This window comes from Octodon degus, unplaced genomic scaffold, assembly GCF_000260255.1.
Source record: "Octodon degus isolate 3935 unplaced genomic scaffold, OctDeg1.0 scaffold00086, whole genome shotgun sequence".
Classification (NCBI taxonomy): domain Eukaryota; kingdom Metazoa; phylum Chordata; class Mammalia; order Rodentia; family Octodontidae; genus Octodon; species Octodon degus.
This window is the reverse complement of record NW_004524662.1, coordinates 2,442,490-2,457,039: the sequence shown is the minus strand read 5'-3', so window position 1 is coordinate 2,457,039 and position 14,550 is coordinate 2,442,490. Positions and strand designations below refer to the sequence as shown.

General features: G+C 36.1%; 1 protein-coding gene and 1 pseudogene across 2 annotated transcripts in view; one reads left to right on the top strand and one right to left on the bottom strand.

The window, feature by feature from the left end:
* Positions 1-14,550, bottom strand: part of Slc25a21 (solute carrier family 25 member 21) — a 560,147-nt gene that overhangs the window by 222,079 nt on the left and 323,518 nt on the right. For both annotated transcript variants that reach the window (XM_023721861.1, XM_004637068.2), the window contains exon 2: positions 371-419. In XM_023721861.1, coding sequence (XP_023577629.1) covers positions 371-419 — 49 coding nt within the window. The remainder of the gene's footprint in view (positions 1-370; positions 420-14,550) is intronic.
* Positions 7,802-9,478, top strand: LOC105742945 (annotated as a pseudogene).

The window sequence follows — 14,550 nt, the reverse complement described above, 5'->3', positions numbered from 1 at the left end:
TTCAACAGCAATCTGTTATGTGCAATGCCAAATGAAACTTCTGTCATAATTCACTATATAAGGTTTTTAGTTTTTACATCATTTGATAAATCTATCTCATTTACTAGTAGAGTCACAAATCATGCCTTAGGGTTGTCATGGGAAGTCAATAAAATATCACCTACCTCCAGCTGACCTCTATCCAGAAATGCTTTTTTTTTTCACTGTTCACATTTTATCCGTCAAATAATAGTTTCTTTAAAAAGCAAATATAAATGCTATTGTGGGGAGAAGCTACTGGCCTAGGACAAGTTCTAGCATTTAGTTTCCTGACAGATCTTAATTTGGATATTAGCAAAAGTCAATAAAACTTGTTCATGCAGAACCTTACCTGGTTTTCACCACATCGAGGGGGTGCATCAGGCAAATTTCTACCAGACCTGAAAGATTATAAAGAGAAGTCCAATAAACATGTATGTATACATTGGTTCTTATTTCCTTGACCTACTGATTTCTTAAAGGTGCATATTCAAATAAAGAATTCAGGATTGTGGCCTTGATAGTGAATAGAGGTAAGCTAGTCACAAAAGACAAAAGCATAATATAATTTTATTTCAGTGAGTGAGTACTTCCTTGCAAGTGCCTTGGAAAGGATCTGGGACTATCAGGGAAAGAAAAAAGAATCAGATAATATCCCAATCAACTAATCCAGAATTACTATATTCCAACCTAACCCAATAGATTTGTTTATGTAGAAAGGAGGGAAAAAAAAGCAAGGAAATAAAGGAGAAAAGGGCTTTGATGTTTTCTCTACTGCATATGTACAAGCCTTAGTTCTAGTATTTATAACATAAAGATAATTATCATTCTTATTTTAAAAGTAGATCTGAAAAAAAACAAAAAATAAAAAAAATAAGAGTAGATCTGAAAACCCAATACATCAATAGCTTAAAACAAAACATTTTACTAAGTGCTGAGTGTCATACATTGTTCTAAGCATTACTTAGATTATTTCACAAGCAACTTTCTATATGATAGGATATGCTATTACTAATTTATAGATTAAATAATCAAGGCTCATGAAGGCAAATAGCATTGCTAAGATGTCATGTCTAGAAAGTAGTCTTAATTCTCATAAACACATGATGATAATCAATACACACCAAAAGAATGTTCACAGCTTTTTGCAATTCAGTTGTAAAGCCCTCTCTACTATTGTCTGCCTGTGCAAAGTATTCATTTGCAAGCCATTTACATGTGACAGTAGCAGTAGTATAAGTGATTTTAAGTACTAACAGTTGTGAAAATAATTATAGTACTACTTATAGCAGTATAGTAATAATGATCACATTTAATTACCTATACTATAGTCATTGAACATACATTGCCACTGGCATGCAAAACTACTAGAAAGATGATTATCATCTTAATTTTAAAAATAAGCAAATTTAATATCCAATACCCCAAACTTAACAGAGACCTTAACACCCCCTTATCCCAAAAACATAGGTCAACCAGACAAAAAATTAGCAAAGAAGTAGCAGAACTGAACCAGAGCTTGGAACAAATGGGCATAGTGGACATACAGAGTGTTCCACCCAACCACAGCTGATAAACATTTTTTTCAACTGCACATGGGTCATTTTCTAGAATAGAACACATACTAGTCCATAGGTCATGCTGAAGTATATGAAAGAAAACAGAAATTATCCCATGCATATTATCTGACCAGAGTGCAATGAAACTGGAAATAAATGACAAAAGAAACCAGAAAAATGCCATAACTACATGAAAATTAAACAAAACCCTACTCAGCAACCAATGAGTCACCAGTAAAATTAAACAAGAAATTCAACAATACTACAATTCAGTGAAAATTAAAGCAACACTAATCGGAATTTATGGGATGTGATGAAAGAAGTTCTAAGCAGGAAATTTAGAGCTGTGAACTCACACATTGGGAAAACAGAATGGGAACAAATAAACACCCTAATAGTGCACTTCCAACATCAAGAAAAGGAAGAGCAAACCAAAACCAAAGCCCAAAGATCAGAAGAAATCATAAAGATTAGAGCAGAAATTAATTCAATCAAGATGAAGAAAACAGTGCAAAGAATTAACAAATCAAAAAGCTGGTTCTTTGAAAGATTAAATAAAATCTATAAGTCCCTACTTAACCTCATGAAAAAGAAGACAGAAAAAAATCAAATGCAAGCAATAAAGAATGAAAAGGGTGTAATTACCACAGTGGAAAAATCAGAAGATTATCAATAGCTATATAGAGAATCTTTACTCTCACACTATACAAGATACAGATGAAATGGAAAGATTCCTAGAAAGGTACAAATTACCAAAAGTGAATCAAGAAGCTATAACAACTCTCAATAACCCAATAACAGCCAATGAAATATGAAAAGTAATAAAAAGCCTGCCGACAAAGAAAAGTTCAGATCCTGATGGATTCACAGCTGAATTCCACAAGAAATTTACAGAGGATATAATTCTTACACTCCTCAAACTCTTCAGTGAAATAGAGAAGGAAGCAATCCTCCCAAGATCATTCCTGGAGGAAATTATCATACTGATACCAAAACCAGGGAAAGATGCAACTAAAAAAGAGAACTACAGGCCAATCTCTTTCATGAACATTGATGCAAAAATCCTCAATAAAATCCTAGCAAATAGAATACAGCAAATCTTCAAGAAGATCATACAACATGACCAGGTACGATGGATCCCAGGGATGCAAGGATGGTTCAATTTTCACAAATCTATAAATGTAATACACTATATCAATAGAGCAAAAACTAAAAATCACATGATCATCACAATTGATGCACAAAAGGCTTTTGACAAAGTCCAACATTCATTCATGTTCAAAGTCCTAAAGAAAATTGGAACAGATGCTTTCTACTTCATCTGATAGAAGCCATTTATGACAACCCCATGGATAACATAATTCTAAATGGGGAAAAACTAAAATTTTTTACTCTTAGATTTGGTACAAGACAAGGATGTCCACTATCACCACTCCTATACAAGATAGTTCTGGAATCATTACCTAGAGCCATTAGGCAAAAGAGAGAAATAAAAGGAATAAGAATAGGTAAAGAAGAAGTTAAATTATCATTATTTTCAGATGATATGATACTTTATGTGGAAGACCCAAAAATCTCCACCAAGAAGCTACTAGAGTTAATACACAAATTCAGTAGCATACAGGATATGAAGTCAATACCTAAAAGTTAATATCATTCCTCTACACAGATAATAAACACACTGAGAGGGAAATTACAGAAACAATAACTTTTACAATATCACTGAGGAAAATGAAATACCTTGGATTTAATCTAACTAGAGAAGTCAAAGATCTTTTCAAGGAAAATTATAGTAGTCTGAAAAAAAGAGATCATAGAATATTTCAGAAAATGGAAAGATATCCCATGCTCCTTGATAGGAAGAACCAACATAGTGAAGATGGCCATACTCCCAAAATTGCTGTACAGATTTAATGCAATCCCTATCAGACTACCACCAACATATCTCACAGACATAGAGAAATCATTCCTAAAATTTATCTTGAACCGGTAAAGACCTAGAATAGCAAAGGCAATCCTGGACAACAAAGACAAGGCAGGAGGCATTACAAATCCTGACTTGAAATTATACTATAAGGTTACTGTGATAAAATCAGCATGGTACTGGCAAAGAAACAGACCTGAGGATCAGTAGAATAGATTAGAAGATTCAGAAGCCTCTATGAATACACTCAGCTACCTTATCTTCAACGAAGGGGCCAAACATGCTTGCTGAAAGAAAGATAGCCTCTTTAACAAATGGTGCTGGAAAAACTGGCTCTCTACATGCCAAAAACTAAAACTTGACCCAGTCTATCACCATGCACTAAGCTAAAGTTAAAATGGATTAGATTTCTAAACATTAAAACAGAAACACTAAATCTCCTGGAATAGAAAGTAGGAGGAACTCTTGAAGACATAGGGGTAGGCCAAGAGTTCATGAACAAAAATCAAATTGCACGATTAACACTTGAAAGAATTAACAACTGGGACCTCCTCTTACTGAGAACATTTTGCATGTCAAATGAAATTACCAACAAAGTGAAAAGACAGCCCATAAATGTCAAAAAAATCTTGACTAATAAGCACTCAGACAAAGATGTTCTCTCTAGAATTTATAAAGAACTAAAAATCATTAGGGCCCCTAAATTTAAAGACCCAGTCCAGAAATGGGCATCTGAGATGAACACACACTTCTCAGAGGATGAAACTAAAGAAGTGAATAAATATATGAAAAAATGCTCCACATCACTAGCCATCCATGAAATGCAAATTAAAATAACACTGAGGTATCATCTCACCCCAGAAAGAATAGCTATCATAAAGAATTCAAGCAACAACAAATATTGGAGAGGCTGTGGGGAAAAAGGAACCCTTCTGCATTGCTGGTGGGAATATAAACTGGTGCAAGCATTTTGGAAATTCTGTGGAGTCTCTTTAAAAAACTAGGACTGGAAATCCCATTCAAGTCAGCTATCCCCCTACTGGGCATTTTCCCGGAGAAACTGAAAACATCATATCATAGTGATATATGTGTACCTATGTTTATAGCAGCACAACTTGTGATAGCCAAATCTTGGAAACAACCAAGATGCCTGTAAACCAAGGAATAGATGAAAAAGATGTGATATTTTTATACAATGGAGTATTTCTGAGCTATAAAGAATGATGAAGTCTTTATATTGAAGTGGATGCCACTTGAAGATATACTCATAAGTGAAGTAAACAAGACACATATGTGTAAATATCATATAGTCTGTCTAGTATAAGAACTCCAAAGAAGAAATATAAAGAGAAAAGTATAACACAATTAAGAGGAAAGTGAGAACTTGAGGATTAGACAATGAAGAGGGAGCAAGGAAAAAAGCTAGGGGACATGACAAGGGTAAAGCCATACATTTATATGTACAAGATGGTTGAGGCAATGATCCTCAGAATCTTCAGCAGGTTTTCTAAACTAGCAGTTAATTGGTAGGATTCTCACTCTGACTAACAATATATGCTGATACCTGTGAACTAAGCAACTGCACTGAAGCTAGCAATATGTAATAGTAGGGTCATGCTTGGAGTGCCTGTCATTCTGGTCTTCTGAATACATGCTGCTTGTCATGACATGACAGTTACTGCCATGCTGTCTCTCAGGTAGGTGCTTGTTTAAAAAGGAAGGGGGTGGTGAATGAAGGCAGGAGACAGGAAAAGGGGTGTTGCAGAACTGTCCTGGTAAATTTTTGTATATATGATAGATTTCTAAACTTTTGTGTAACAATATGTAATGTTTAATTCTATCTTTTAAAATATATTTTCATTTTTTAATTTTTTTCTTCATATTCTATAGAAACTTAAATTTTAAAATATCAATACTTGATGAAAAATACCTGTTCCATGTTATGCCTCAGATGTTTGATATTCAGACACATAGTGAGGTTAAGCTCAGCTGCCAAGGTTGTAGTGTAATAACAATAAGCTTCTCTTCTGGATGGTTAATATGCTAAACAGATAAAAAATTACAGAAAAATTAGGGCTGCAATAACAGCCAAGAATTTGGCCCTAGCCTTTCAAGGTCAGTGAAGACTCAGGACATAGGAGAACCTGTACTGTAACATCATGTAACTCAGTTGTGTACCAAATTTTCTAATCAACGAGATTATGGGACAACAGAGGAATGTGATCAATGATATAGAGTGTGCCTAAGGAGAGTCACATGGATAGAAAACATTCTCTCAGGATTAAACAGACTGCAAATTAGTCAAGCAATGGCTGTTACTCATCCACATGGCTGACACTGACAAAGGATCTACAAACTGTGGTACAGGGTTTCAGGATAAATCCTGAGGGGATTTAATTAACCTTATTAGATCCAAAAGTATATTTCTTTTTATATAGGTCTTGCCATATCTTAGTCTTAACCATCCAGCAGAAAAGTATAAAAATGAAGTATAGAAAGTAAAGCCATATTAATACGCTGAGCTGTAAAAGGCTCAAGTCAACAAATTATGACATTGCCAATCTTGGGGAAACCCCACTACTATTGTAGACTACTGGACTATATTGGAATATTTTGCTGAATTCAAGGCCATATAATATTTAAATGACAATGGAAGACTCTTCTCTGACAAAACTAAACAAAAAAAGGGGGGGCTACAAATGAAGGACCACAGCTACATTCTCTTAATTCAATGAATAGAAAGATTTGTTCTAATAGTGTTTGTAAACAGGATATCATGTCTGCATCGTGTACAATGAATAACCACTAACATAACAATATGTAATGTATTAATTATTGAAACTGTCCTATTATTCTGATTTGAAACTCTCATTGCTATTTATTTCTCAATAAAATTATTGAAAACAATTAAATAAACAAATAAATAAATACATATTGTAGGTGTGTGAAAATATTTCAATAGAGTTCAGTACTACATAATAGTAGTGGGTTATCCATAAGACTGGCAATGTCAGAAGTTGTTGACTTGAGCCTTTTACAGCTCAGCATATTAATATGGCTTTACTTTTTATACTTCTTGTTTATACTTTTCTACTGGATGATTAAGACCAAGATAAATCAAGACCTATATAGCAGGAAATGTAACTTTTGTATCGGATAAGGTCAGTAAAGTCCCCTCAGGATTTATTCTGAGATCCTGTACCGCAGTTTGTAGATCCTTTGTCAGTGTCAGCCATGTGGATGAGTCATGGCCATTGCTTGGCCAATCTGCTCTCTGTGAAAGCCTGAGAAAATGTTTTCTCTCCATGTGACTCTCCTTAGGCAAACTTACATCATCGATCACTTTCCTCTGTGGCCCCATAATCTCCTTGAACAGAAAATGTGGGACACAACTGAGTTACATTATGTTACAGTACAGGTTCTCCTGAGTCTTGAGTTCTGAGTCTTCACTGACCTTGAAAAGCTAGGGCATAAATGCCAGATGTCCTTGCAGCCCTTCTTTTTCTCTAATTTTTGGTCTGCAAACCTGGATTGTTAACTCTTCAGAAAAGAAGCTTATTATTATTACCCTACAACATAGGCAGTTGAGCTTAACCTCACTATCTGTCTGAATATCAAATGTCTTAGGCATAACATGGAACAGATATTGTCCATCAAGTATTGATATTTTAAAGTTTAAGTCCCTGTAGAATATGAAGAAAAAAATTAAAATTAAAAAATGAAAAGATAGGAATAAACATTTACATATTTTACACAGAAATTTAAAAATCTTACCATATACAGCATTGTAGCAGGACAGTCCTGTGACACTTTTTCCTTGTCTCTTGTTTTCATTTATTACCCTTTCTGTCTTTTAAACAAACATTTACTTGAGAGACAGTATGGTAGTAGTTGGTATGTTATGACAAACAGAACTATGGGCGGTATATTTACCACATTTGCAAGGTAACTCAGTTGGAGTTAGGCTGTGATTAACTCAACTTCCATATGCCATATTCATATACAAATGTCTTTTACTTCACATACCATTCGTGGTCTAAGAGCTCAAAGAGCCTATACCAACTGAAGACCTGTTTTGCTTTTGCAGAAGCTTTAGGGAATTTTTCCTGAATGTTTACCAAGTCATCTGTACTGACACAAATAAGTGTCACCTACCATTTTCTGTCTAAAGGTTCCCAAGTCACTGACCCAGTCAGCCCCATTGCCGAGCAAGAGAGAGAAAAAGGCATAGGGGGAGAAATGCTTCACTACTTTATGGTCACAGAGTGATACCTGTGGATGTCAAGAGACTGAGACAAAAATGCTGAAGTGAGATAGTAAGTCATTCTCCAATCCTTTGGTCCCAGAACACCATGATGTGAGTGATTCTTACTCCTTCCACCAATCCAAACTTATCAATAAAGACCTTAGGAAACTTCTCATGACCCCAAGGGCTGTACCTACTTCTGTACTACCTTCTAAATCATGTCATCATGAAAGGCCAAGAGAGTACAATGAGGATAAAGACCCAGCTGCACGAAGGAGGAAGAAGAAATGTTATGCCAAACTCTGTCAACAAGAAATTGAGAGAGAGAGAGAGAGAGAGAGAGAGAGAGAGAGAGAGAGAGAGAGAGAACTTGCAAAGGAATACCAGGACCATGCTAAGGAATGGAGAGATGGTGTGAACAGAGATTATGAAGAAACAGCTTATTAGCACCACAGCTAACTACAGGGCTGTGGGCCCCACTGCTGAAGTGGACAAATCAGCTGCAGAGAAGAGAAGATAGTTGATCCAAGAGTCCAAATTGTTGGATGGTAATATGGAACACACCCATTGGTGAAAGGCTTGGATTTTACTCTACTTCAGAAGGTACAGGCTGAGATTACTAGCTATGAGAAGGAGGAACAGGAACTGATAGAGAAACCCCAGAAGGAAACCAAGAAAGATGAGGATACTGAAAACAAAATTGAATTTAAAACACGTCTGGGCCACAACCTTTACCATATGTTTTTTAAGAGCAAAGCATATGAGAGGAATGAACTGTTCCTGCCAGGTCGCATGGCCTATGTGGTAGACCTGGCTGATGAATATGTGGATACAGACAACCCCACTACTCTTATCCAAAGCAAGACTGATTGTCCTACCATGGAGGCCCAGACCACACTGACCACAAATGACACTGTCATCAGCAAGCTCACTCAAATCCTTTCATACTTAAGGCAGGATATCTGAAACAAGAAGCTAAAAAAAAAAAAAAAAAAAAAAAAGATAAAGGGAAGCTGGAAGAAAACAAACCTCCTGAGGCTGACATGAGCATTTTTGAAGACATTGGGGATTATGTTCCATCCACCACCAAGATATCTCAGGACAAGGAGTGGGAAAGACACCGGGAATGGGAGTGTGGTTGAGAGAGACAGAGACTGGGAACAAGAATGGGATCAGGACTGAGAGCAGGACTGAGAGAGAGAGGAGGAAAAGAAGGGGCATAGCTACTTTGAGAGGGCACAAGTGGATGATGAGCCAGCCCATTGATGTTGACAAAGGACCTTGATCTGCTAAGGAATTGATCGAGTCCATCAATGGAAGTTTTCTGGATCTGCTGACTGGGAGAGCACTGAATCGCTGAAGAAGCCAGAAGATGAAAAGCAGCTCTATGGCATGTCCAGTAGTTATGCAGAGTGCTATCCAGCCATGATGGGTAACATGGCTGTGGATAGTGATGAGGAGGTGCATTATAGCAAAATGGACAAGGGTAATGAAAAGGGTCCCTCAGGCCACTGGGACTTTGATACCCAGGAGGAATGCAGCGAGTGTATGAACAACAAGGAGGCTCTACCCAAGGCTGCATTCCAGTACGGCATCAAGATGTCTGAAGGAAGAAAAACCAGGTGATTTAAGGAAACTCATGACAAGGCAGAACTTGATCACCAGTGGAAGAAGATCAGTGCAGTTATTGAGAAGAGGAAAAAGATGGAAGTGAAAAGATCAAAATTCTAATCTACTTCTGCTGGAGAATCTCCACATGGATAGTCTTCCTATTGTTTTCTTCCTATAACTCCTACTAAGATTGAAATATGGGGCTTTTTTGTTGTTTGTGAATATATAAAAAAATCTATTGAATTATTGTTTGATTCCATTAAAGTTCGTTAGCCTGAAAGAAAAAAAAAGAAAAGAAAAAGGCACGGGGAGCAGGGGCAACAGGATCACAGGTCACAGTGACCAAGCTTGAGTACTACTACAAAAGAAAACATGTTGGGTCTCTTCTCTTCAAACTGAAAGTAGCCTCCATGCATTTCTCCTTGCTTGAAAATCCCCATTCAACAGCAAGTAAGAATCAGGCCAGCAGAGTTCTTGTCCTGGTATCTCCAGAGCATGGTCATTTACCCATGGGGGATCTACTCCTTATCCTTAAAGAACAAGACTGAATGGTTCAGTCCAAATGTGAGGTCTAACAGTCTATGTTTTTGTTGTACCTGAATATAATTTGTGTATGTGTGCATGTGAAAAATTTAGGAGTCCAAATTTAAGCTTTATTATACTAATTAGAAGAGGATAAGCTGTAATTTAATAACTCAACTTTTACAATAGCATTACTACAAAACACATCTATTAATTAGCTTCCGAAAATAAGACACTCAGAATCAGTGTAGCACAGCAATTGCACAAAGTTTCTCACACTTTTCTGCCATTACAGGAGAAACAAAATACTCAATGCCAAACAGCATTAGTTGGTAACTCTCACCAAAAATTTACCGAAAGCACCAACCATCCAAATGACTTACTAAAATTAATAGCTGGGAGATGGGAAAGTTACTTGAATTGGGAAGAGGATGGCATGGGTGTGAGGCATGGAGGGAAAACTGTACACCAAAACAAAAAGAGGAAAGAGGAAAAATGTACTTGACATTATAGCAGCCTAGGGTTAAAGGTGAACATGAAATGGGGGTAACCTGAAATCTACAGGGCATGGTAAAGCTCTTATTTATGTACTTGCCATGAAGAACCAGTGAGGATTTTTGTTCTTAAGAAAAAGCTCATTGGATGGCTTTACTTGTTATCAATGCAGCCCATGTTTACAGAAGACATTTCAAAGGATTTTTATTTTTTTAAATTTTGCATATTTAATATTTATTTTTATTTTCCATAATTTTATTGAGAAATAGCAATGAGACAGTTTCAAATCAAATTAGTAAGGCAGTTTCAATAATTAACATATTGCACACTGTCTTTCTAGTGGTTATTTGTTGTACAAGATGCAGGCATGATATCCTATTTACAAACACTATTAGAACAAATCCCTCTATTCATTGAATTAAGAGAATGTAGCTGTATATCTATCTTAACCATTTTGAATACACAGATACAAAATGGTCATTCATCTGTATCCCCTTTTTTGGTTTAGTTCCATCATTTAAATATTATAGGTATGCGAACTCAGCAAAATATTCCAAAATAGTTCAGTAGTCCATAATATTATTGGGTCTTCTGCATGACTGGCAATGTCAGAAGTTGTTGACCTGAGTCTCCTACAGCTCAACATAACAACATGGCTTTACTTCTTATACTTCATTATTATACTTTTCTGCTGGATGGTTAAGACCAAGCTAAAGCTAGACCTATGTAACAAGAATTGTAGCTTTTGTATCTGATAAGGTCAGTCAAATCCCCTCAGGATTTATCCTGAGACCCTGTACCTCAGTTTGTAGATCCTTTGTCTGTGTCAGCCATGTGGATGAGATTAAGCTCAACAGCCTAAATTGTATGGTAATAACAACAAGCTTCTCTTCTGGAGGGTTAACAACCTAGGTTTACAGACCAAAAATTAGAAAAAAAAGGAGGGCTGCAAGGAAAGCCAACATTTTGGCCCTAGCCTTCCAAGGTCAGTTAAGACTCAGGACATATAAGAATCTGTACTATAACATCATGTAACTCAGTTTTGTCCCCAATTTTCTGATCAAAGAGATTATGGGTCCAAAGAGGAAAGTGATCAATGATGTAGTGTGTGCCTGAGGAGAGTCACATGGAGAGAAAACATTTTCTGAAAGGATTTTTAATCAGTGGAGTGATATTAACATTCTCTCCCATGACCTAAGCATCCTCCCTTCATGTCTCTTGCTGCTCACGATCACATTTATTCACATGAACAAACACAAGCACAGCTGGTTATGAGTTTACCAGCAAAAGCATTATCTCTTATCACAGCACAGATGTCCCAATGCCCCACCCACACATCTCTAAGTCTGGAATAGTCAATGTCTATTTATGAAGCTACCTACTGGATTGTGACTTGGCCAATAGGATGATGTGACTTAATGAGTCAAATGTCCCATGTTTGGTCTAGAATATCTGTACGTTTATTTATTTAAATTTATATTTTAAATCCAAACCAGCAATTTGTAGAACTTGATTCAATAACAAAATACATCATAAGCAGTGATAGCATATAGGTTGGAAATGATCTTAAGGTTTTGATTTTGATGAGTTCACAGTGAAATCTGGATTCAGTCAGAATGGGAATGGATGTTTGTTGATCTCTACTGGAGAGTTTAGGGGTCAGATGTACTGATTATTATTTATGGAGACAACCATAAAAATAGAATCAGGTGAATCATGTTACCACAGGCCCAGAAGTGACCTTAAGAACTGAATTGTACCATGTACTTTTTGGCAATTCTATTACCTAGTACGAAGACAGAAATCAAGCAATGGGTTAGTGAACACAGAGTTTAATAATTTCCCCTATGTTATAAAATTGAAAGTGTAACATAAGAAAGATTATTCAAATATAAGCTTCCATTTAATGACCTATCCTAAATTGCAAGTTCAAGGCATATTGATCTCAAGACAAATAATACCAAGAAATTTTGCTCTTGTCAACCCATCTTAGATGAACACAAAATAAACTAGCTTAATCCTCTCCACTCCTGCCTAACAGAAAATTATACTTCCAATCGTTTACCTTGGAACTCCTTTTCCTAGGGGAAAAGAAAAGTTATAACTCAATATTATTTGAGAATCAATGTAAAAATGTGTAAGAATATAAATAATTATATATTTGGACCAATAATTTTCTAACATACTCTGAATGATCTTAAATTTAAATTGGGCATTTGATCTTAAAATCAGGAAACAGACACTTTAGAGATAAAAAATCTTCAAGGTAGGCATGTTTATTTTTAAATAGGTTGGCCTATTTGAGTTGTCTATTCATTTTTTGTGGATAAAAAGCATAATCAAAACATAGAGCACAATAGGAAAATGTTAGAAAAACATGTATTTTCCCAAGTGTCATACATCAGTTTAAAATGTTGTATTACCATTGATATTTTTCTCTGAGACAACTGCATATTTATTACAATAATAATCAAAGAAGCTATTAAGTTTGTCTCAAGTAAGGAAAATATTAATTTCATAAGGCAGGACAAACTAAGAAAGCCTGAAAGCAGACTGATAACCAGGAACTTCACAAGTACATGTTCATTGTTTCCACACCTTAATGACACTTTAGTGTATATGACTTTGTGATTCAAATGAAAGGTGAAATGTGACCCTGCTGTCCCTTGAACCAGGAGCTTGGAGTATTTTTTGAATGAATGCTTCCTTCCTTGAACTAGCTCCAGAACATGTCGTTTCCTGACTCATTACTGTTGAAAAGGATTAATTCAACTTTGCTGTAAACCCTCCTCCCCATCTTAATCTTCTCTGAGAGGCTCATGGCTCATTCTGCAACAGTCCTCCACTAAAAGCCCCACTCCTCTTCCTCTGAAACAACATGAAACACATCTCTTTTCCCAAGAACAGTAGAAGCACTGTCAGGTGACGAGTAATCACAATTGATGAAAGAACAGTTTCAGTGTTCAAGTCTTTAAGATTTTCCTTTACTCTAGAGAGTTCTTCTCCCACCAGGGCACAATTCTCAGAACTCTAGTCACTTCACATCTCAGTTTTGACAACCATCTTCCCAGAAACCTCAACTGTGAGTTATCCCACAATTTCCATTCTTTCTTTTTCTTACCACTATTTCCTATATAGAATAAGCAATATATTTCCCAGCTTTCTTTGCTGCTAGGTTTTGCCATATGACTAAGTTTCAGCCAAGGGTATGTAAGAGAACGGAACTTTTAAAATATCTAGAAATTCTTTTAAAGGTAGAGAGTCTGCCTGTCTCCTTTCTCCTCCTTCATGCTGGTGGCATGTGAACAAAAGGACTTAAGCAGCCATCTTGGACAAGAAGGAGTCTTTGGGCATACCACACATACCACAATGCCAAACTAGAAGTAATCTCTTGAGACTGTGGCGCTCCATTTTGTCTACTTCAGTCATTCATTTTGGAGAAAAATTTCTTTAAATTTTCGGCTAAAATTTCTTTTTTTAAACTATTGCCTTTTTTCTCTGATACGTGTAGCTGACCCAATTCTATCTGATACAGGAAATGCACCCCCTATCATTCCTTGACCTTGTATCTTGACCCTACAACTTCCTGTGTTTTTGCCTAAGAATTCCAAGGGGACATGGTTCCATCTGCCTTGCTCAACTCTGTATCACTATCGCCTTGCACAAAGGCTGGCTTTATATGAGGTCAATAAATATTTGCCGAATAAGCAAATTAATGCTGATTACAATTTGTGCATAGGCCATTATGTTAGCTAGGTCTTAAGATAAACTAAGCTGGCCTCTATTCATTCTGCACTTACTTCATCAGATTGAGTGCTATACAAATAAGCACATATGGGCAGCGAAAAGCATCATAAAAATGACACTAAACAAATAACAACAAGCAACTGAATAGAGAATTGCATCGTGGATTGCAATCCAAATGTTTTGCTGCTGTGTAGAGGTGAAAAACCTAACAGTCACTCAATGTCTACTAGACTGATAAATCACCACTGAGAGGTATTCTTTCTCTCTCTCTCTTCCTGTTTCTTTTTTTAATAATTTTATTAATAAACAAATAGCAATGAGACAGTTTCAAATCAAATTGGTAGGACAGTTTCAATAACACATTGCATACCTTCTTCCTAGTGGTTAATTGCTGTACAAGATGCGGACATGATATCCTATTTACAAAC